The sequence below is a fragment of the Aspergillus melleus genome (genome assembly GCF_016097325.1).
Source record: "Aspergillus melleus strain CBS 546.65 chromosome Unknown contig1, whole genome shotgun sequence".
NCBI lineage: Eukaryota > Fungi > Ascomycota > Eurotiomycetes > Eurotiales > Aspergillaceae > Aspergillus > Aspergillus melleus.
In genome coordinates, this window is record NW_025763370.1 from 610,771 (window position 1) to 630,427 (window position 19,657).

Sequence of the window (19,657 nt, forward strand, 5' to 3'; positions counted from 1 at the left end):
TCCCTTCGCCACTCTAAGTTTCCGAGCAATCCCTTACCATGTCATTGGCTCAATCACTTCACTTTGAGCTCAGCACTCCCGCATCGGAGACGCCTCCGATTGTTGCGAGCGCAGCTCCACAGACCAGGCCAGAGCTGACACCCAGCTCACGCACTTCAGTCGGCGTCCAAACAAGCGAACCTGAACCTCCTGCTCCAGATTCCGGTCAGCAGGTCTTTGAACGTGCATCCTTGACGGTCATCAATAAACCCCGGCGACTGGCCGTTACGGCACTGATTATTTTGGCCAATCTGGTTCAGGTACGTTATCTGACTCGATACCACGAATTGGCACTGAAGGCGACAGATGACGGTCAATTTCTCTGGCATCGCAGGGGGAAGTAAACTCACTGAATCGATGGGGGTCAAGGACTCTTACGCTTCGTGGATCGGGGCCAGCTATGGGTGCGTGTCTAAACCCGACCTGGCCTTCTTCGACTTCACACACTGACGACAAACTAGATTGACGCAGGGCACGTTCGTTTTAATGAGCGGTCGCCTGGGCGATGTATTCGGCCATCGCCGACTCCTCATTCTCGGCGGGATCTGGCTGGCTGTGTGCACGTTGATCAGCGCGTTCTGCAATAACTTCTTCGCGTTTGTCTGCATGAGAGCTTTATCCGGGATTGGCGGCGCCGCGATCATGCCGAACGCGGTTGCAATGATCGCGACGACCAATCCACCTGGAAAGGTTCGCAACCTCAGTTTGGGCTTGTTTGGTGCATCGGCGCCGATGGGGGGATACTTTGGGGCGCTGTTTCTAGGCGCGTTCCTCGAGAAGACGGAATGGAAGTGGTTTTTTGTCTTCATGTATGTCCTGTCCTCTATACCAGGGTGTAGGGAGAATCGGCCATGCTGACTGCAACAGAGCGTGCCTTAACGCCACGGTCTTTGTCCCCCTGTGGGCTCTGACCCCTAAGGAAGTCGCCGTGGACCGACATGGCCAAATTGACTGGATCGGCTCGGCTCTGGGAACTGGCTCCCTTATCCTATTCAACTTCGTCTGGAAGTACGTATCCTCCTTGATCCTCCCTGGCCACTAATCGCCATACTAATTTCCCCCAGCCAAGCCCCCAGCGTTGGCTGGCAAACGCCATACGAAATCGCCCTCCTCATCATCTCCGTACTCCTCTTCGCCAGCTTCCTCATCTGGGAACGCAACTTCACCCTACACCCAATCATGCCCCTCGACATCTTCAAAGCCCCCTGCTTCCTCACTCTCATCTTCGTCGTCCTCCTAAACTACATGGCCGTCGGCACACTCATCTGGTACCAAGTCCTCTGGCTCCTCGAAGTCTGGAACTGGTCACCCCTCGAGTTCGCCGTCGGATGGACGCCGTTCGTGGTCTGCGCCACCGGCGCCGCCTGTCTCGCCGCATGGCTGATCCCACGCCTCGCAGCGCAATGGATCCTCGCCATCGGGACGATCACGATTCTCGTCTCGAACGTACTCATGGCCACCGTGCCCTTGCGCCAGACATACTGGGCACAGATGTTTCCTAGCGTTGTGCTCTTCTCGTTCTGTCCAGATCTAGTCTACACGGCGGGACAGATCATCGCGAGTAACTCCGTCCGGCGCAATCAGCAGGGCATTGCGGGTTCGATCATCGGCACCCTGAATCTCTACGGGAATAGCCTGGGATTGGGGTTTGCGTCGACAATCGAGACGCAGATCGCGAAGACGGGGGGCCGAATTCTTGGGTACCGTGCGGCGTTATACTTTGGTGTCGGCATTAGCATCGTGGCGTTAGTGCTGGATGTGCTTTTCGTGAGGATGGTCAAGGATGAGCGGGAGGGGTGGGAAGGGGACGACGCGAATTTGGTGGAGGTTGATGGCTTGGAGCTGTCCGGGCAGGCGGGTACTACTGCAGTGCAGATCCCTGGGGCCTTGGAGAGAGGGTGATGTTATTGTGCATTATATATGAGGCTGCTCGACCTTCAGGGCATGGTCGTCCCGTGTGCAGATATGGAGATCTATGGGAAGACATCGAAAAGGAACGTTGTCCGGCTCGGCGTGATTCTGGAAGCTCAACCAGGGTCTCCCTTTGCAGCATAATTGGACATCAAAAGGAGAATTTGGAGAGGGAAAGCGATCTATACTGAGTTCATAGTGACTGTCAAACGGACCAAAAGTTGGTACTCTTCGCACTTTGTGTTTGCCTTATATTGCCAAAAAGTTACAGCATTATTAATAATCAGTCAGTGTGGCCGAGTGGTTAAGGCGATAGACTAGAATAGATCCTCATCTATCTCATCTATTGGGTTCGCCCGCACAGGTTCGAGTCCTGTCGCTGACGGTTTCTTTTTGTTTCTTTCTTTTTTTCCTTTCCCATCCGGTCGGGATGATCGCATCGTATTCTGGGTCTGCTTTTGTTATTGTGTCTCCTTTCTGGATTCTTCTTTTCTCCCCACCCCCTCCCTCCCCTTTCGCTTCAACGGTGTTCGGGTGGCACGAAATATATTGTTGGGCTTTACATTCAACAACGATAGTTATTACGAATGGTCCGGATTAAATAGTATCGCTTTTCTGCATAAAGGCCAATTAATTCCAACCACTGTCATTATTGAATATATATTTCGTTACCTACCAATTCCCAGCGCCAAATAATTGCGCAACAAACTACCCACCCCTACATACGCCGTAGTTGATTTGATTCTATCGATCTATTTCCACCAAACACCGTTTGCCCACCGGCGACATAATAAAATAACACACCTGCTCCATGTCCGCATCATTCATCCCTTCTTGGTTTGAGATCCTGGCGTTTGGGAATGTACGGGAAAAGTGCGCTGCGCCGAGACGAATCTCCCGAAGTGCGAGGTGGAGGCCGAGGCAGACTATGCAGGGTAAGACGTTTTGGTATATGGAGCTTCGAAGTATCAGGCGGAGGAAAATGGTTGGAGATAGAGATGGAGTACAAGGGGGAAAGGAAAAGGGGACGTACTTCTAGACCCGCCTCCAAAGGGCATAAAGGCGCGATTCATGACCTTTGTAGCAGATTCCCAACGCCAGGGATTGAATCTTCAAAAACATATCAGCTCTGAACAACATAGCCTAGCAAAGACAAATCAAGGGATCGTACCTCTCTGGCTCCGGAAAAGCACCATCATCCCGATGCAAACTCCACGCCTGCGCCGAAACCGTCACGTCACTGGGAATCCAGAATCCACACAGCCTGGCTCCAGGGTTAGGGGGATTCCGGGGCCGATTCGACGGATTCGTCGCATACAGCCTCAGCGTCTCTTTCACGACACAATTCAAAAACGCCAGTTCCTTGAGCTGCTCGTCCCCAAACCCCGTCGGGAGAGAATCGAGCTCTTGCAGCAGCGCAGTTCGAATCTCTTCGTCCCGACATACCGCCCACACGAGGTACGTTAGCGTGATCGCCGTGTTATCGCTGCCGCCGACGATATAGCCCTGCGCTTCGCTGGGGATGTGGATGTCAGCGAGGGTGGTGGGGTCGGTGTGGAACAGCTTGGTGAAGAGAGTGGTAGGCGGGGGTTGAGACGGGTTTTCCGTGACGAGAGCTTGGTAGGAATGAATGGATTGATTGGCGTACTGCCTGATACGACGCGATGCGTGTATGGCGGAGCTGAAACAAGGCATGGGAATAGTTCTGGCGAGACGCAGGAGGAAAGGGAACGTAGAGCCGATCATTCCCAGACGAGGGAGGGTTTCGAGGTCAGTGGCCATCTGGGTTTTCTAGAGAGATATCATCAGAGTTAAGATGTGTTGATCCTGGGAGAAGGTACATTTGGCATTGTAGTGAGAATAGAGACAGAAAGCATACCTCTCCACGCTCCAACAACTGAAAGGACCGACCAAACGTCAACTGTCCGATCAGATCGGTCGACATGAAATACCACCACTTGAAGATATCCATGAATCCTTGAGTATCCAATTCTTGCTGCATCTGGCGCACAGCAAGTTGAACTTTTGCGTCAATTGTTGAATGCATGGACTGGAGCGATGCGTTGGACATGGGAGCCGAAAGTAGACGGCGACGGATACTATGCGCCTTGGGATCCCGCACACTGAAGATATTCTTGGCCCCGTTGATGGCTAGTTTGTCATACCAGGTGGACTTTAAGAATCCGCTGCCGGCCTTGTACATGTTGTGGACCGTGTCGATGTCGCAGATATCAGCTTCATCGGGACTGACTCGGACAATTGGACCTATCTCAAGAGGAGAACAGTCTCTGTGAGTAGGCCATAGAGATATGAGGGAGGCGACATGATTTACCGTAGCTCTGGTGCAGATCGTGCACGTATCGCGGTCGATTTCCCATCATCCAGTGGTATTCAGCCACAAGGCCAGTCCAACGGGAATGCCAAGGGCCGGGGATCGACGAAATGCCATTCTGGTAGGCCCTGAGTAATGTCTGAGTGGAAATGTATGGTGGTGTTAGTTGAGATGGGTGGAAACTGTGGAGGGACAAACACACCTTGATGATTTTGTGCAGAATAAACACACCGAATTCGGCCAATAGCAAATACTTCGTTGGTACAAGATACATTTTGCGCAAGGTGGTCGAGAATCAAGAATACCATCATGCCACCATCCATCTAGACGTAAAGGGTGTTTTATTTATGTACACATCATATATAGGACCAGAAGTAGATGACTGTTGTCGCATGGTGGCAAAGGATACAGCCATGGACGTGGGCTGCAGCATGGGTATGAGAGCTATTGGTGGCATCTCTGTCCACTACTTAACATCTGACTCACCTGCCTTAGATTCCCCTTCATTGATGCAAAACTCCCGTATCATCGTCCAATCATATAAGTTCCGCACAGTGTTTGTTTGCCTCGTTGCTATCTCGATTTTAGAATCGGGTGACCAGCCTTCCCTGTATGCATTCAGTAGCCGCAGCCACCGCACGGGACTTTCTATAGGCCTGTCTCTCGGACTGAAGTTCTGTTTGCATCGTGAAAAGCGACTAGAATGTGCATAAATACGGTGTCCAATTGCCATGTCTACATGCCCATAACAACCCGGCACCCACGCGTTCCCAAGAAGCAGGGCTGCCAAACCTGTTCTCTATTTTAATATCAATTGTCCACAATGACCGCTAACATAATGTACACCCCCGAGACCCTATCAAGTTCTCTTTCCACTAAATTCGACTATGTGGTTGTCGGCGGCGGCACGACCGGTCTACTCGTCGCCGCTCGGTTGACAGAGAACCCCGATATCCAAGTCGCAGTTCTCGAGGCGGGCGGTTCAAAAGCCGAGGACCCAAACGTCGATCGGCCCGAGCGATCAGCAAATACACTACATAATCCAGAGTACGACTGGACTTTTCGTTCGACTCCTCAGGTGCGGTGTTCTTCTGATGCCTGCTGAGGCAACGCTAACATAGAGCCCTGTCGGCATAGACTGGGAACAACGACAGAGTCCACCATGTGCCACGCGGTAGGATGCTGGGCGGATCAAGTGGAATCAATTTCATGGCCTATATTAGGCCTGCGGCGGAGGACATTGACCTTTGGGAGAAAATGGGAAACAAGGGGTGGTCGTGGGGTGAACTCATGCCGTATTATCTGAAAAGCGAGAGGTTCTATGGGACGGACGATAAGGGCGGATGCCCAGAAGGAAGTGTCTGCGAAAAGCCTGTCTGCTCGCATGGTGGCTCTGGACCTATTGTAACCTCATTCCCACCGGGAAAGCCCTCAATCGAGGTTCGCATGGTTGCTGCGTTCGACGAAACGTCCGGATCATTGAGAGCAGAGGATCCTTACGGTGGGAAGCCCCTGGGTCTATACGATCACGTATCGACCATTGATCCTGATACCGGCACCAGGAGCTACGCCGCATCCGCTTTTCTCCGTCCACACGAAGGGTGGGATAACTTGAAGGTATTATCTGAAGCTACAGTGTGCAAGATTCTACATGATCAAGACACTGGAACCGCTACGGGGGTTGAGTTCCTTTATCAGGGTACTCTGCACCGCATATTCCCATCCGAAGAGATTATACTCGCCGCGGGCTCGATCCAAACTCCTCAAATCTTGGAGCTATCGGGAATTGGCGACCCCAAGGTCTTGCAAGCTGCCGGCATACCCTGCACAAAAGCAATCCCCGACGTGGGAAACAACCTTTGCGAGCACCCTATGACATCTCTCACCTACGCGCTCAACGAGGAGCCGTCTACCCACAGCGGTGTCAGCATGATTGCCTTTCTCCCGTACCGCAGCCTCGTGTCAAACGGTGAATTGGAAGAGATGGTGGCACAAGTCGAACGAGTCGCATCACTGTCCGAAATAGAGCGACAAGCCATCGTTTCACGACTGCGGGATCCTAAGTCCGGTGCCGTGCAGTTCAACGGGACTTCGGCTTACGTTGATGTCGAGAAAGGGTTCGCCGATCGCAGCAAGCTATTCCGTGACACGTCGGATCATGAGTACACGTACTATACCTTTCTTGTCACAATAGCCAGCACCCTCTCTAGAGGAAGCACGCATATTACGTCTTCGGATCCGCATACCGCACCGGCGATCGACCTAGGTCTTCTATGCGAAGAAGCAGATGTCAGTCTACTTGCTGCTGGACTGGAATTGGCCGACCGAGTATTTTCTTCAGGTCATGTCTCGGAGCGGGTTGTAAGCCGAGCAGTTCCTCCTACGAATGTTGATCTGCGAGATAGAGACGGGGTTCGGCATTTTGTGCGAGACTGGACTACGTCGTTCAATCATATACTAGGGACGTGTGCCATGGGTCGAGTGGTGGATGAACGGCTGCGTGTCAAGGGGATGTCTAGCTTGAGGATCGTAGATGCCAGTGTCATACCTACTCAGATTAGTGGGAATGTACTGGCCACGGTATATGCAGTTGCTGAGAAGGCAGCAGACCTCATTAAGGAGGATCTTGACAAAGGTAATGCAGCTTGATAGATATGATAAATGTTCTTTGTCATTTACTTGATAAGTAATGCTTTTCTATGGACTGCAAGAACAACTGCCCTTATGACTGCAAATCTACATGTAAAAGGTCCGTAAGCGCGTAATCTCCAAACCGGATCCACCCGCGAATGCCAAAGCATGAGGCTTTTCAACCAAGACGGTGACTTTGTCATTTTCAAAGTCGACAGTGACTGTGCGTGCAACAAAAGAAGCCAGCGCCTCAACACTCTGAAATGAGCTCCTCTCGACCCGCTGCCCCAAGAACAGACATGACTTGTTAGCAATGAAATCTAGCTTTCATGAAAAAATTTGCACCATACCTCAGCGACATCACGGCTCATTGCCTGGTATGTGTCGACGACGGTTGATCCCCATTTATGGCCTCCGGGCCCCTGAAACTTGAGCGAGATATTCACAGCCTGTTTCTCGAGCCGTTCCCAGCGGTTGGCTCCCAGGATGCAGAATGTTCGGATCTCTCGGATTTCGAACTCTTCTTCGAGGAGCATCAGACGTCGAGCGGCACGGCCTTGCTCTTGAATGGTTCTCAGAACAAAAAAGCTCCTATGCCAAAGTCCCCCGGCTGCTCGAAGAATGGCTTTCGGAAGATGCACCCTGAGCTCGACTTCAGCGTAGTCGGTACGGATGGGGGTAGGGTGAGGGCATGTTTTCTGTCTGTTGTTAATCTCGTCTAGACATATAGAGACATAATAAAAACAACACAGAGCAAAGAATGTGGGGGAGAAAAGTAGGCCAGGGAGGTCTAAAACACTAACCGCAGACTCATCCAATATCTTCAAGCAAGTCTCCGCAATAAGTGCCGCGAACAAGCGAACATCCTGAGTTTCGCCATGTAGCGTGTCTTGCAGTGGTGTTTCGTCTTGACCGATGATATAGTTTTCGAGCTTGTACTCATATTGTTTAGAGATCTCATTCATCTCTCGAATAGATTGGGTGACGTGTCGAAAGAGCTTCCCGTAATCGATTGTCCGGGAAACATCGTCCGCTTCGGCTGCGGCGATTGGGGACGAGTAAGAGAACTTAAGCGACGCGGTGCATGGCTGAGTTGTTCCAACCCGGTGCCATGCTTCTGGTGCACGCGGCAGACGAAGTTGAACGTCTCTAAGCTGGATTGTGTCGATTGTTGGCGGTCGGGAGATAACTTGGATAGAAGAGGTTGATTGTGACATTGGAGCAATGGTGCTCTAGGATGCGGAGTTCAAAGGGTGTTACGGTGGTTGGGCTTAGTGTATACTCTCTCTTTTACATTGAATTCCACGGTTGGCAGGTTGGTCTGTCTGTATAGCTCCTCATAAACCGGTGCTTGAATCTCAATTACAAGCCATGGTAATAAGTATCATGTGCTGCCTTTGCAACTGCGCTGTTTAGTTAGTAAATAGGTGTTATTCTTCTTCTTCTTCTTCTTCTTCTTCTTCTTCTTCTTCTTCTTTCTTACGGATATGCAGATTGTGTAACGGACGAGAAGTCAATTCCTCGCACATCCCATACTCAAATAATACCGTAATAAGACATGCAAGTTCTATCCAAGGAAACGAGCAAGTACAACTGAATAACAGTCGATTAGAGAACGCAAGGTCTAAGCGTATTAAACTGAATTGGCTATTTAATGCAGGCCACGATCGAGACCTAGGAGTCCACAATTAAGCGTGTATAGGAAAGGTGCAACACTTACATCAGCCTCACCATGCCAACCATATCGAGAGCCACAGACAGGAAAGATGAGTATGACAGTGCCCGCTTCCACAATGTCTTCAACATGGAAAGGCCGTCGCATTTCCCGCGTACCATCGTCCAGGTGACATGCACGCAAGATGTCATCGACGCAGTGAAGGAGGCAATTGCAAAGCCCGAGCGGTACCAAGTTGCGGTCCGATCTGGCGGCCACTCTTTCTTCGTCTGGAGCTTGCACAACAACTCAATCCTGGTCGATCTGGGCGACTGGAAGGAAATAGCCGTGGATGCGACCACAAGCATCGCGCAGGTAACTCCCGGTGTGACGGGTGCTGAGCTGAATCACTACCTGCAATCACATCATGGCATGTTCTTCCCAGTGGGCCATTGTCCGGATGTCGCACTGGGCGGGTTTTTGCTGCATGGGGGACAGGGATGGAATTGTCGAGTATGTCAGATATGTGACATTTTTGCCTCACATTCATTATTAGCCGGATTACTGACAGCTTGAGGGGAGTAGAACTGGGGTTATTCCTGTGAGAGAGTTGTGGGTGTTGAAATTGTGACTGCGCAGGGCGAACTGCTGCTGTGCAACGAAGACCAAAACGAGGAATTACTCTTCGCAGCTAGAGGATCAGGGCCTTGTGAGTGTTTGAAATTGATCTATTCAGGAATAGTCAGTACGATCTCTTCAGGGAACTGACAAAAACAAACCAGTGTTCCCAGGAATCGTGACCAAGTTCTATTTGAAATTGATGCCAGACCCAACCGGTGGTCTCCGAACTTCCGGCTACATCTATCCCGCAAGAATGTACGATGAAGCCTTCGAATGGGTGCAATCTATTGTCACCAGCGCGGACCAGGACACCGAGATTGTCATGGTGGCTTTTTCTTCAGGACTGCCAAGCGAGACCTGTTTGAAAATTCACTTTGTCACAATGAAATCGAATTCCTCGGAAGCGGAGCACACACTAAACCAACTCCATCAAACTCGACCCCCCGGAACAATCACCGAGTGGGTGTGCCAAGAGGACAGTCTGCAAAGTCTATATGACGGCCAGCTTCAAGCAAACCCTAATGAGCACTACTACTACACAGATAATTATTTTATCTCGAACTCAGCCAATGTTACGCAAGCCTTGAAAGAATGCTGCTTGACAATTCCCCAAGGTAGGTCATTCGCCTTCTGGTACCCTCTATACCCGCGCAGTAGGCGCAATGTTCTAGGCATGTCGCTAAATGTTCCATCGGATCATTATTTCGCTGTTTATGCTATCGGTAATGGCCGGGAAGAAGCCACCCGATGCAGGGCCTGGGCGGAGCAAACAATGGCAAAGGTCAAAGATCATGCGGTGGGTTCATACCTAGGGGAGTGCGATTTGAAAATGGCCCACGATTGGTATTGGGGCCGAAATGCACAGCGTGTTGCCGCTGTTTGCCAAAGGTGGGATCCGAATTCTTTGTTTTGTACAGTTCATCAGGCAGGGGTGGGTATGATTAGGTAGTCTTGTGGTCATTATTATTAGCTCTTCGTCTGGCATAATCGTTAGGGAACTTCAGGTGGCGATGCTTGGCCAAAGTGCAATCTTGGGCATATCCGTAGTTTGATGTACAGTCAGCAGAAAATTAGTTATGCAGCTCAGGATAAAAGCCCTTACAACATCTGCATGCCGTTATTGGGGATTCTAGCCTGGTGTATGTTGTGTCATGTTTGCTGTTGATGTGTCTCAGCATCCATGTAACTGATCAAGGCGTTTTTTAAACCTAGCTAAATAAGTGATGTCATGAATCAGGAACACGGCGGCAAACAGAATATTGAGTTCGCAGGCTATTTATGTCTAAATAGCGATATTTATTGTGCATACCGTAACGCGACCAGTCTGTCCGTACGGCCTGTTTTGACAGACATATTAGTTAACCAGACCAGAATACAAGCCCACTCATTAACGGTATGCCTATATCACGCGGTAAAACGCTCAACATTATCGAGTGAGAGACGGTATATACTTAACCGCCCTAAGCAGGCTAGCAATACTGTGTCATCATGTCAAGCGTCGCCAGTAACCCCTCTGATGCTACTAGCATTGTTCCGAGCGGCAGTGTTCAAGTGCAGCTTAACTTTTATGAACCGCCTGCAGATGGCTCTCAACCATTCCAGTATGCCGGGGACCCACCAGATGGTGTTCCAGCACTGAACTACGGACAACCAGCGCTTCCAGTTCAACTACATGACATACGCGGGCATGAAAGCGACTATACCCTCGACAAAGACGCTTTTCAAGCCCTCTCCAACGTGCTATCGAATATATCATACGAAACATTTCTCTCCGACGAAACTGTAAAATGCAACTTCTACCCAGAAGTCGAACGGCTCCTACTCGCCCACATCCCTGGCGCTCACCGGGTCATTATCTTCGACCACGTCATCCGCATGGAACACAAAGAGCAAGGGAGCACAGCCAGTAAACCCCTGCACACAGCGCATGCAGATCAGACGGCGCGAGCAGCCGCCGCCCGCGTACGACTATGCATCCCGGACACGGACGAAGCGGAGAGCTTGCTCCGTGGGCGCTACCGCATCGTGAATGTCTGGAAGCCACTGGAAGGACCGGTGCAGTCCTGTCCGCTAGCGTTTGCGAGTGGGTCTTCTGTTACGCCTGGGGAGTTGGTTCCTATCGAGTTCCGGTTGCCACATCGCACGGGCGAAATCGTGGGGGTGGCATTTAATCCGAGCCAGAGGTGGATGTACTGGTCTGGGATGCAGACGAATGAGTGTTTGCTGCTGAAGTGTAATGATTCCAATGAAGACGTGGCAATGCAGGTGCCTCATTCTGCGTTTGATGATCCGAGGACTCCGGTGGGGGCGCCGGGAAGGGAGAGCATTGAGATTAGAGCTCTGGTGTTTGGGTAATAGGATTCAAATGCAGATGCCCAGATACAAGGCAGCGAGGTATGATCAGTGTTGGTATGGCTTGATTGGTAGAATGCTCACACAACGGATCAACCAATTTCTTCAATATCACTTGTAAAAGTCCTCACTCAACCGGCAACTTGGGGGCTACCTGGCAGCATTGTACTGGGTAACAAACCTGCATGTCTCCCATTTACGTATGACGTGTAACTCATCTTTTTCTAAGATATGCCTGTGCTATAGCACGCCGAGAAACTACGCAACCCCTGGATCAACGAGACATTACCTTGCTACGGGAATCAACATATCAGGCCAGGTACGCATGGGTGTTCCGACACTCACGGTCTCGACAGGACATGACGCACAAGCGTCTGCCTAAGCAACAAGAAAGTAAGGAACTGCGAGCTAGTGGGCATATAATGTATCTTAACGCCAAGCAATGGGGAAAGCCACCATGCTAGAAATAAGGCCCCTTAACAGAGAACGTAGCGACCCACGAGCCTATCGATAAATTGGACTTGAATCGCCGTGTTTTTCTCTAACCATACGGAACATCCAAATCTAAAAGAAACAGCGGAATGAAGATAGACAAGCTATTCGAAAGGCGCTTATTTATTAATGGCAGGGTAATTGCGTGTTCGAACGAAATTTCTAAAGGGAAATTATACTAAAACTCAACGCCTGCAGTTTTGTCCATCTAGCACGGGAAATAAGTTCTCTGTGCACAGTCGGATAGCAGAGGATGAACTCGCTCAAGGTCAGCTACATATTCTTTTCACTCGCAATTATTTTTTATATAATAATGGCATAGGATTTTTGCAGTTTACGAGGCGGATGAAACCGACGTTGATAATGCAGTCGCTGCAGCTAAGTCCGCGTCTGCGACCTGGAAAGCCCTTAGTCCCGGCGAAAGAGGAGTCTACCTCCGCAGGTTCGCGGATCTGATCGAGGAATCACAAGACGAGCTGAAGGGTATCGAGGCTATTGCGACAGGGAAACCAGTTAGCCAGTTCTTCGAGGCCCAAGTCGCGGCATCGTTCTTCCGCTATTTCGCCGAGGCAGGATGGAATGCCCAAGGGACAGCGAGCCTTAATACGCCTGGTCATGTCAATATCTCGGTGAAGCAGCCATTCGGAGTCGTGGCTTGCATCACACCTTGGAATCTTCCAATCCTTTTGTTTGCATACAAGGTGGCGCCGGCGTTGGCGGCAGGAAACACGGTTGTGCACAAGAGTAGTGAGAGGGCTCCGCTATCAGTAAGTTAACTCATCAACTTTGCCATTCTTGTAGGTCTGCGTCGTTGACTGTAGATATTTTAGGCGCTATATTTAGCTACCCTGGCAGATAAAGCAGGATTTCCGCCTGGGGTGTTGAATATGATATCGGGATTCGGAACGCCGGCCGGCTGTGCCCTGGCGTCACACATGGATGTCCGATGCTTAAGCTTCACTGGCTCTTCTCTTACAGGACAGAAGATTCAAATGGCAGCGGCGAGCTCTAACATGAAGCATCTGCAACTGGAACTAGGTGGCAAGTCGCCTGCATTGATACTCCACGACGCAGATCTCCAGGCCGCGGCAGAGCAAACGGCAGCAAGCATGACATTCATGAGTGGACAAAGCTGCATAGCAAATTCCCGGCTTTACGTTGATCAATCTGTCGGAGAGGAGTTCATTAGCCTTTTCAAGAAAGCCTTCACCTCCTCTCGGATAGGTAGCCCTCTTGAAATGAATACCTCTCATGGGCCTCAGATCGATGCTGCTCAGCGTGATCGAATCGAATCCTACATTGAAATTGGGCGTCGAGATGGTCTGCTCCTAGCTGGCGGAAACGTCGGGCCTGGACTTTTTGTTCAGCCGACCATCTTCGAAAATATCCCTGAGAGCTCTCCACTAATGCAGGAGGAAGTCTTCGGTCCGGTAGTCGTGATAAACCACTTCAAGTGCGAGACCGAGGCTATCGAACGTGCCAATAAGAGTGAGTTCGGGCTTTACGCGTCAGTGTTCACTAGGAACATTGATCGCGCACTGCGTGTTGCCAAGCAGCTGGAGGCTGGAACAGTGGCGATCAATTGTACCAGTCCAACAGTAGCCACGGACATGCCTTTGGGGGGATGTAAGAGAAGTGGAATTGGTCGAGAAGGATACATAAACAGCCTTGAGAACTTTCTTGAGACAAAAACCCTTCTCATACATGCTAATATCTAGGTCATATGGTTTGAACAATGTAGCCTATATTTCTATCTCTTTCAAAAACTACCTATCTATATCATATTCATCACCCAGCACTGGCCTTAACCTATGTAGATTTTATTTGAAATCATCTCTTACTTTCGCCTCAAAAGTGAAAACATCGCGCAGGCAGGTTTGAAACATGAACGTGAAGTGAAGAACACATACCAGTGCTCATGAGACGAGTCCTACACAATGCAGATACACATCCCTACTGACCACAGAGAATGAAAGAACTGGGATATCTTCTGCAAACTGTGTCAACATTCTAAACAGGACTAGCTCATAACAGCCCTGATGTGCGCCGTCCCTGCTGGTAGCAAGTTGAGTACTTACGCAGGATGGCCCAAATCACGTTCACTCGGTTATTGTCCCGGGAATTGAAGGTTATAGTGCATTCATAGACTCCATAATGGTAGTGTAATTTAATTTGCCATTGCAGCTTGAAATCAAATTCCGTGGTTATCTGTCCAAGGATGCAGCAAATTGCTAAATGGCCCAAGACGCTGTAGTTTGTATTCATCGGCAACCTCGGCCCTCTACGCGTGCAGAAAAAGATAAATTCCTGATGGTTCTGATGTGGGCAACATATGTCGCGGTCTGTTGAGTTTGGTCCAGTGCCTTTTGCAATTGAGCGAAAATGAAGAAAGCCCAAGCATAGAATACATTTCTGGCAACTGCTAGTTTCGGCTACTTGGGCAGGTGTACTAGACCCTTGCCATTGAACTCAATCAAATCGGTTCATTCCTACGCCGTAGTCATGTTCCTCTATTCCGTTTTAGTCCCGTGAAAAATGTCTGTGTCAATTCCTTTTTACCACCAGTGGGGGACATTGGTTCGAACGGTTCATTTATCGCGGCATTATCACTTCAAGGTAACAGTGTAAGTCTAACCCCATCTACAGTGTAACCTTCTTAACATTGCCATTAGCTACTTCATTCTTTTCCCCATGTCCAGTAAGGCATGAAATCTCTTATCAAGCCTTGCGTCATCCACAAACACACCCATTTTACACTGAGTTACAGTCACTGCATCTGGCTTCTGTACTCCCCTCATCGCCATACACATATGCGCACACTCGACTACCACCGCCACGCCTTGAGGGTGCAAAACCTCATCAATAGCCCTTGCGACCTGCTGCGTAAGTCGCTCTTGAACCTGGAGCCGACGAGCGTAGACTTCAGCAATCCGCGCGAGCTTAGATAGGCCAATAACTCGACCTTGGGGAAGGTAACCTATATGAATCTTAGGAACACAGAAGTCAGTATCCGGCTTGTTAGCCATTGGCCACTGAGGTAAACATACTTTACCCATGAAAGGCACCAGGTGGTGCTCGCACAGACTGAAGATCTCGATGTCTTTGACCAAAACGAGCTCACTGTGGTCAACATCGAAAACTGCGTCATTGACAACATCTGCGGGACTAATGCTGTAGCCCTGGGTGAAGAATTTCAAGGCTTTGGCGTAACGCTGAGGGGTTCGAAGGAGGCCGTCTCGGTTGGGGTCCTCGCCGAGACATTCTAGGATCATTCGTATTGCAGTGGCAATCCTTGTGTCAACCTCGGCACCATCGTTCGGCTTGTGAGAGGATACATTGTGACCTTTAATGGTGGACTAGGTTAGCCAAGGCCCATCGTGTTTCGGTATATCACCGATTGTTCCAGGGCTTTGTTATTGTACCTTCGAGCGGCGGAGTATAATCCTTCACCGAGGTGAGGAAGCCGTTCTTATTTGAACCTTTGGTACCATTCAGAGATGGGTTCAGATCCAGGGGTTTGATGCCATTGGGGCCATCGGATAAAGTCCCTGTAGGGTTTGTGTGTTGCGCAGGGCTGGTGGTATCTATCAAGTCGACCGATAACGAAGCCATTCTAACTCTAATAATTCAACGAGGAATAACGAGATGGAAGTAATAAATTGATAAATTAGCACGAGTATCTGCAAAGGGTTGATGTATAATGGGATGGAGCACCGTGGTTAAATGCTTCAGAGATAGTGAGATCACACGCCTTAGCCCTGAACAGCAAACCTGTAATTGACCGATGAGCAATCGTCATCTTACTACTTGATGAACTTTGCTCCTTGTTTCCAAACAGACCATCTCGGCGCTGTGGGGTATAGTTCCCCGCCAGGTCTCCAATCGCTACTATTTATCCCGTGCCGAATCATGTCGAAGACAGACTTGGGGTTTTTAGTTCTACGTTAACAAAAAGCTACGAAGCGAAGATTTTGATGAGCCAATTCGGCATACGGATTGTATCCCACGTCATCTCTTACCAATTATTCAGGACCGAGCTGAACCGAATTGTTCCTGCGGCCAGTACAGTCAGAGCCTTTGTCACATGTCTGTACCGAAGATGTAGTACAGACATGGTACCCTATGGCCAGCGGTTCTTAAATGCTAGGAATATTACATGGCAGAGAATTAAACTGTGGACGGGGGTCATTTTGCGCTGCAGGGGGATTTTGAGGCAGCCAGTAACGGTCCACCACGAACATATTTCCAACTAGTGTAGGATTCTGACTTTCTATCGACCATACTCCTGTTAGAGGTATCCGCCCTACCCTGCTCTTTGCATTCCAACTTGTAATAATATCCTGACGGCTGTATTGGAGAAAGTCTGCTTTGGCAAACAGCGATGCAAGGCAATCACATATGCGATATGAAAGCAGATGCTCTATGGGCCTTTGAATGATCAAAGTCCAAGGCTAGTTACAATACTTGATCCGCAAGCCTTGCAACACTCTCAGGCAATATTCGAGATTTCCAAAAGCCTTCAGCACGCAATATATCAATTAGGTCATTCTTATTTCCCGACCTGTTTGTTCACATTTGCTGGGCACGACCACTGAAGATGGGCTCCAACATAGACAGCAATTCCGATCCATGTGGTATAATGGAGAGTGAGAGTGCGAACGGATTTATCGAAGATTTTGTCCAAAGCATTTCTTCTGAATCATCTGTCCTTTCTGTGGGATGTCTTGCATCGCTGCCCATCCTTCTTCGGCTTTCGTCCGCAGGCCATCGAGTTTATGGCATTGATCGATCCCATAAGATGGTCGACCTCGTGAAGAGCCAGGTTCCCGGACACTTCGATACAACCAACGAGATGGAATACATGCCGCAGCAGGCTTTCGACAGTGTTCTAGTCATCTTCTCCCTGGAACATCTAAGTCAGGCACAGGTATACTCCCTGATTTGCAAGATGGGCGATTGGTTAAAGCCCGGTGGCTCGATTTTGTTAGCTACGTCTCCAGTGGAGCACTTGGCCATTGATGTCTCCCACAACCCGAAGGAATATTGTATTCGCCAATACCCCTTACACTGGAATGGTCACATCGTTCATTCTACCCTATTCTCCTCCGAGGCCTGGATTTCCATGTTCGCCAAAGCCGGGTTGACCTTTGAAAAACGTGCAGACATACACCTTCCGGCTGAACAGGACCGCCCCTCGGAACATCATTGTCTTATGCGCTTCCACAAATCTGTGAATCATTCGATCTTGGGACCCTATCCCCTTCCTGAAAAATATCGAGGCCCTATTCCGCTTAGCGAGGCAGCCTGGAAACCGTTCGTAGAGCGGTTGGTTCGCGATGAGTTCGGCTTTGTTCTACAAGTGCTGGAAAACAACCAAAGAGTCTTGGATGTTGGAAGCGGGTATGGAAGTAAGCAACACATACACGTGCACCTATACACATTATCCTTGTGGAGTTCTATATTCTCACCGCTACAATTATCCTAGGATTACCAATCGAAGTCGCTGCCAGGACCGGCAAAGCCTTCTCAATCGAGCCCAACGCCGATCGTAACGGCATCCAAACATCGAATGCTCGCGACCGCGGCGTGGAGATCGCCCAAGGATCCGCTGAGAACATACCCTATCCAGATGGCCACTTCGATGCTGTAGTAGCCATGTGGGTCATGCATTATGTTGAGGATCTAGAGAAATCACTCCGCGAAATAGTTCGAGTCACGGACCGCTCTGCGCCGTTTTCCCGCATCGTGATCGTTCAAGGGGCGCCGGATAATGAGATAATCCATTTGATGAACACCGTCTGCGCACCTGTTAGTGCGTCGAACCCGCTCCCCAATCACCAGGGATACCTGCTGCACAAGGCAGCTGAGGTGTTCGCTGCGTGTGGCTTCGGGAATATTACCTTCCATCGAGTCGATGCGTACTGCGAGTTTAAAGAGCAGGAGTTGTCGGAGCGATGCGAGAAGGCGGCAGAGGTGATTGCTGGATTGTGGTGTCTTGAGGATGGGAACTTTGATGGAATGAAGCAGGCCCTGATTCCTCGACTTAGGTTCCATTTTCTGGATCGTCCGCATGCTATTGGAGATCAAGTAGCGGTTTTGGTGGCTAGACCGAGCGAGGGAAAATAATCTATCCATAAGATAGGGTGTGGTTATACACCACATTTACATGAAGTTTCGAAGAACTACTCGAATTATGTCGTGAATAAGAGGTTAAAGATGTCCTCAGACAGTCATTGATGAGGCAGGCTCAGTAGCCTCGACGAACAATAAAATACAAATGGTCAGGGTCCATCCTATGCGCATCCATGCTCGGCGGCGAGAAATGATACGAGAAATGATCCTCCACCCCGAACCCGGTCTCAGCGAACAAGTTCTCCCAACCACGCTTTGTCGCGGCGGACCCGTGAAAATTATGCCCCATAAAATACATCGGTTTCTGGTCAGCCCATTCTCCCGACTCGTCGTACACACATGGATCCTGGAATAGGCATTCACTGGGGATAGTAGCCAGAACAAGTCGGCCGCCTGGATTAAGCCAATCGTAAAACCTAGCCACCATAGATTGCACCTGGAGTCGCGAGATGTTGAATAATGAGAAGATGGCAAATATGGCGTCGAAACGTCTCACTGGCTCGTACTTGGTCATGTCCGACTTGACAAATTGTCCTTTGACCTGGCGGGTGGCAATGTCGAGCATGTTCTGGGAGATGTCGATCCCTGTGACATCGTGGCCAGCCTCCGCGAGTCGATAGGATACTGGCTTTCCTGTTCCGCATCCCACATCGAGGACTTGGGACTCTGGTTTGAGTAGGCCCAGGACCTGGTCAATGACTTGATGCAGGCTAGGGTCTTCGGCAAAGGTTGCTTCGTAGTTTTTGGCGATATCGTCGAACATGAGCTCTGCTTCGACTTCCATAATTGTGGGATCTGCTTAGGAGCAGGAAAGGTTGATCAGACTATAGTGATAGAAAGATTTAGGAAGTGTATATGAATCGAGTTTCTCGAGGGGTGAAACAGGTAGCAACTCATCAAACGAGATAGGCTATTGCACAGTGATCTCGAATCAACTAAGCACAAAATATTTTCGTGATTCGGGTTTTGTCTGGTGAACATATAGCAACCTAACTATTGCACAGCATCCCTGCTGAATATCTCTTCGGTAATAATTGCCAACCTATAGTGCGAGAGGTCTTGTTCAAGAGGATTCGTATGTGCGTCGTTCCACGGATTACGTATGCTCGGTCACTAATTATATCCCAAAAAAGGGAAGGTTAGACACCCATTACGACATATGCAGCCCACTAAACAACATTGGAAAGGCTTTCAAACATCCTTTGCATGAGCGAGTACCGACCTGTGACTCAACGTAAGCATTAATCATGATCAAAATTGGGCTAGATGCAATGGCATGCCGCGTGATCGCCTCAGATAGAATACCACATATTCCCTCCCAACTCTAGTCTTTCATTGATCACCTTGACCATCCTTGGTTCCCACAAACAGATTACGCCTGTATCTCTTCTACACACACAATTTATGGCAAATATCGCTGTAACACTGTCTTAATGCCTTCCCATCACTTTATTCGGGAGCCCTGGGGCTATAGGTGGAGGTCATCATCGGCA

General features: G+C 49.7%; 11 protein-coding genes and 1 non-coding gene across 12 annotated transcripts; 8 read left to right on the forward strand and 4 right to left on the reverse strand.

The window, feature by feature from the left end:
- Positions 1-38: 38 nt before the first annotated feature.
- Positions 39-1,941, forward strand: LDX57_000248 (uncharacterized protein; the record flags this gene model as incomplete). Its single annotated transcript, XM_046081897.1, has 5 exons — positions 39-299; positions 346-443; positions 501-848; positions 907-1,047; positions 1,104-1,941. 5 exons carry the CDS (start codon positions 39-41, stop codon positions 1,939-1,941), a joined length of 1,686 nt encoding a protein of 561 aa, XP_045937853.1.
- A 295-nt stretch (positions 1,942-2,236) lies between these two features.
- Positions 2,237-2,335, forward strand: LDX57_000249. The gene has a single exon. It is a non-coding gene; the product is annotated as a tRNA-Ser (tRNA).
- A 541-nt stretch (positions 2,336-2,876) lies between these two features.
- LDX57_000250 (uncharacterized protein) lies at positions 2,877-4,556 on the reverse strand (the record flags this gene model as incomplete). Its single annotated transcript, XM_046081898.1, has 6 exons — positions 2,877-2,908; positions 2,984-3,060; positions 3,122-3,741; positions 3,830-4,215; positions 4,283-4,421; positions 4,485-4,556. The coding sequence occupies 6 exons, from the start codon at positions 4,554-4,556 to the stop codon at positions 2,877-2,879; spliced, it is 1,326 nt and encodes a 441-aa protein (XP_045937854.1).
- A 564-nt stretch (positions 4,557-5,120) lies between these two features.
- LDX57_000251 (GMC family oxidoreductase) lies at positions 5,121-6,931 on the forward strand (the record flags this gene model as incomplete). Its single annotated transcript, XM_046081899.1, has 2 exons — positions 5,121-5,360; positions 5,420-6,931. 2 exons carry the CDS (start codon positions 5,121-5,123, stop codon positions 6,929-6,931), a joined length of 1,752 nt encoding a protein of 583 aa, XP_045937855.1.
- An 87-nt stretch (positions 6,932-7,018) lies between these two features.
- On the reverse strand, positions 7,019-8,130 carry LDX57_000252 (dihydroneopterin aldolase family protein; the record flags this gene model as incomplete). Its single annotated transcript, XM_046081900.1, has 3 exons — positions 7,019-7,195; positions 7,264-7,611; positions 7,717-8,130. 3 exons carry the CDS (start codon positions 8,128-8,130, stop codon positions 7,019-7,021), a joined length of 939 nt encoding a protein of 312 aa, XP_045937856.1.
- Positions 8,131-8,645: 515 nt separating this feature from the next.
- LDX57_000253 (uncharacterized protein) lies at positions 8,646-10,137 on the forward strand (the record flags this gene model as incomplete). Its single annotated transcript, XM_046081901.1, has 3 exons — positions 8,646-9,080; positions 9,153-9,276; positions 9,350-10,137. The coding sequence occupies 3 exons, from the start codon at positions 8,646-8,648 to the stop codon at positions 10,135-10,137; spliced, it is 1,347 nt and encodes a 448-aa protein (XP_045937857.1).
- A 539-nt stretch (positions 10,138-10,676) lies between these two features.
- On the forward strand, positions 10,677-11,543 carry LDX57_000254 (putative methyltransferase; the record flags this gene model as incomplete). Its single annotated transcript, XM_046081902.1, has 1 exon — positions 10,677-11,543. One exon carries the CDS (start codon positions 10,677-10,679, stop codon positions 11,541-11,543), a length of 867 nt encoding a protein of 288 aa, XP_045937858.1.
- A 618-nt stretch (positions 11,544-12,161) lies between these two features.
- On the forward strand, positions 12,162-12,808 carry LDX57_000255 (uncharacterized protein; the record flags this gene model as incomplete). Its single annotated transcript, XM_046081903.1, has 2 exons — positions 12,162-12,169; positions 12,355-12,808. The coding sequence occupies 2 exons, from the start codon at positions 12,162-12,164 to the stop codon at positions 12,806-12,808; spliced, it is 462 nt and encodes a 153-aa protein (XP_045937859.1).
- A 111-nt stretch (positions 12,809-12,919) lies between these two features.
- LDX57_000256 (uncharacterized protein) lies at positions 12,920-13,750 on the forward strand (the record flags this gene model as incomplete). The annotated part of the gene is made up of 1 exon (XM_046081904.1): positions 12,920-13,750. One exon carries the CDS (start codon positions 12,920-12,922, stop codon positions 13,748-13,750), a length of 831 nt encoding a protein of 276 aa, XP_045937860.1.
- A 1,106-nt stretch (positions 13,751-14,856) lies between these two features.
- On the reverse strand, positions 14,857-15,644 carry LDX57_000257 (uncharacterized protein; the record flags this gene model as incomplete). Its single annotated transcript, XM_046081905.1, has 3 exons — positions 14,857-15,009; positions 15,080-15,375; positions 15,455-15,644. The coding sequence occupies 3 exons, from the start codon at positions 15,642-15,644 to the stop codon at positions 14,857-14,859; spliced, it is 639 nt and encodes a 212-aa protein (XP_045937861.1).
- Positions 15,645-16,830: 1,186 nt separating this feature from the next.
- On the forward strand, positions 16,831-18,158 carry LDX57_000258 (class I SAM-dependent methyltransferase; the record flags this gene model as incomplete). The annotated part of the gene is made up of 2 exons (XM_046081906.1): positions 16,831-17,440; positions 17,518-18,158. 2 exons carry the CDS (start codon positions 16,831-16,833, stop codon positions 18,156-18,158), a joined length of 1,251 nt encoding a protein of 416 aa, XP_045937862.1.
- Positions 18,159-18,279: 121 nt separating this feature from the next.
- Positions 18,280-19,067, reverse strand: LDX57_000259 (class I SAM-dependent methyltransferase; the record flags this gene model as incomplete). Its single annotated transcript, XM_046081907.1, has 1 exon — positions 18,280-19,067. Exon 1 carries the CDS (start codon positions 18,946-18,948, stop codon positions 18,280-18,282), a length of 669 nt encoding a protein of 222 aa, XP_045937863.1. The 5' UTR covers positions 18,949-19,067.
- Between the last annotated feature and the right edge of the window lie 590 nt (positions 19,068-19,657).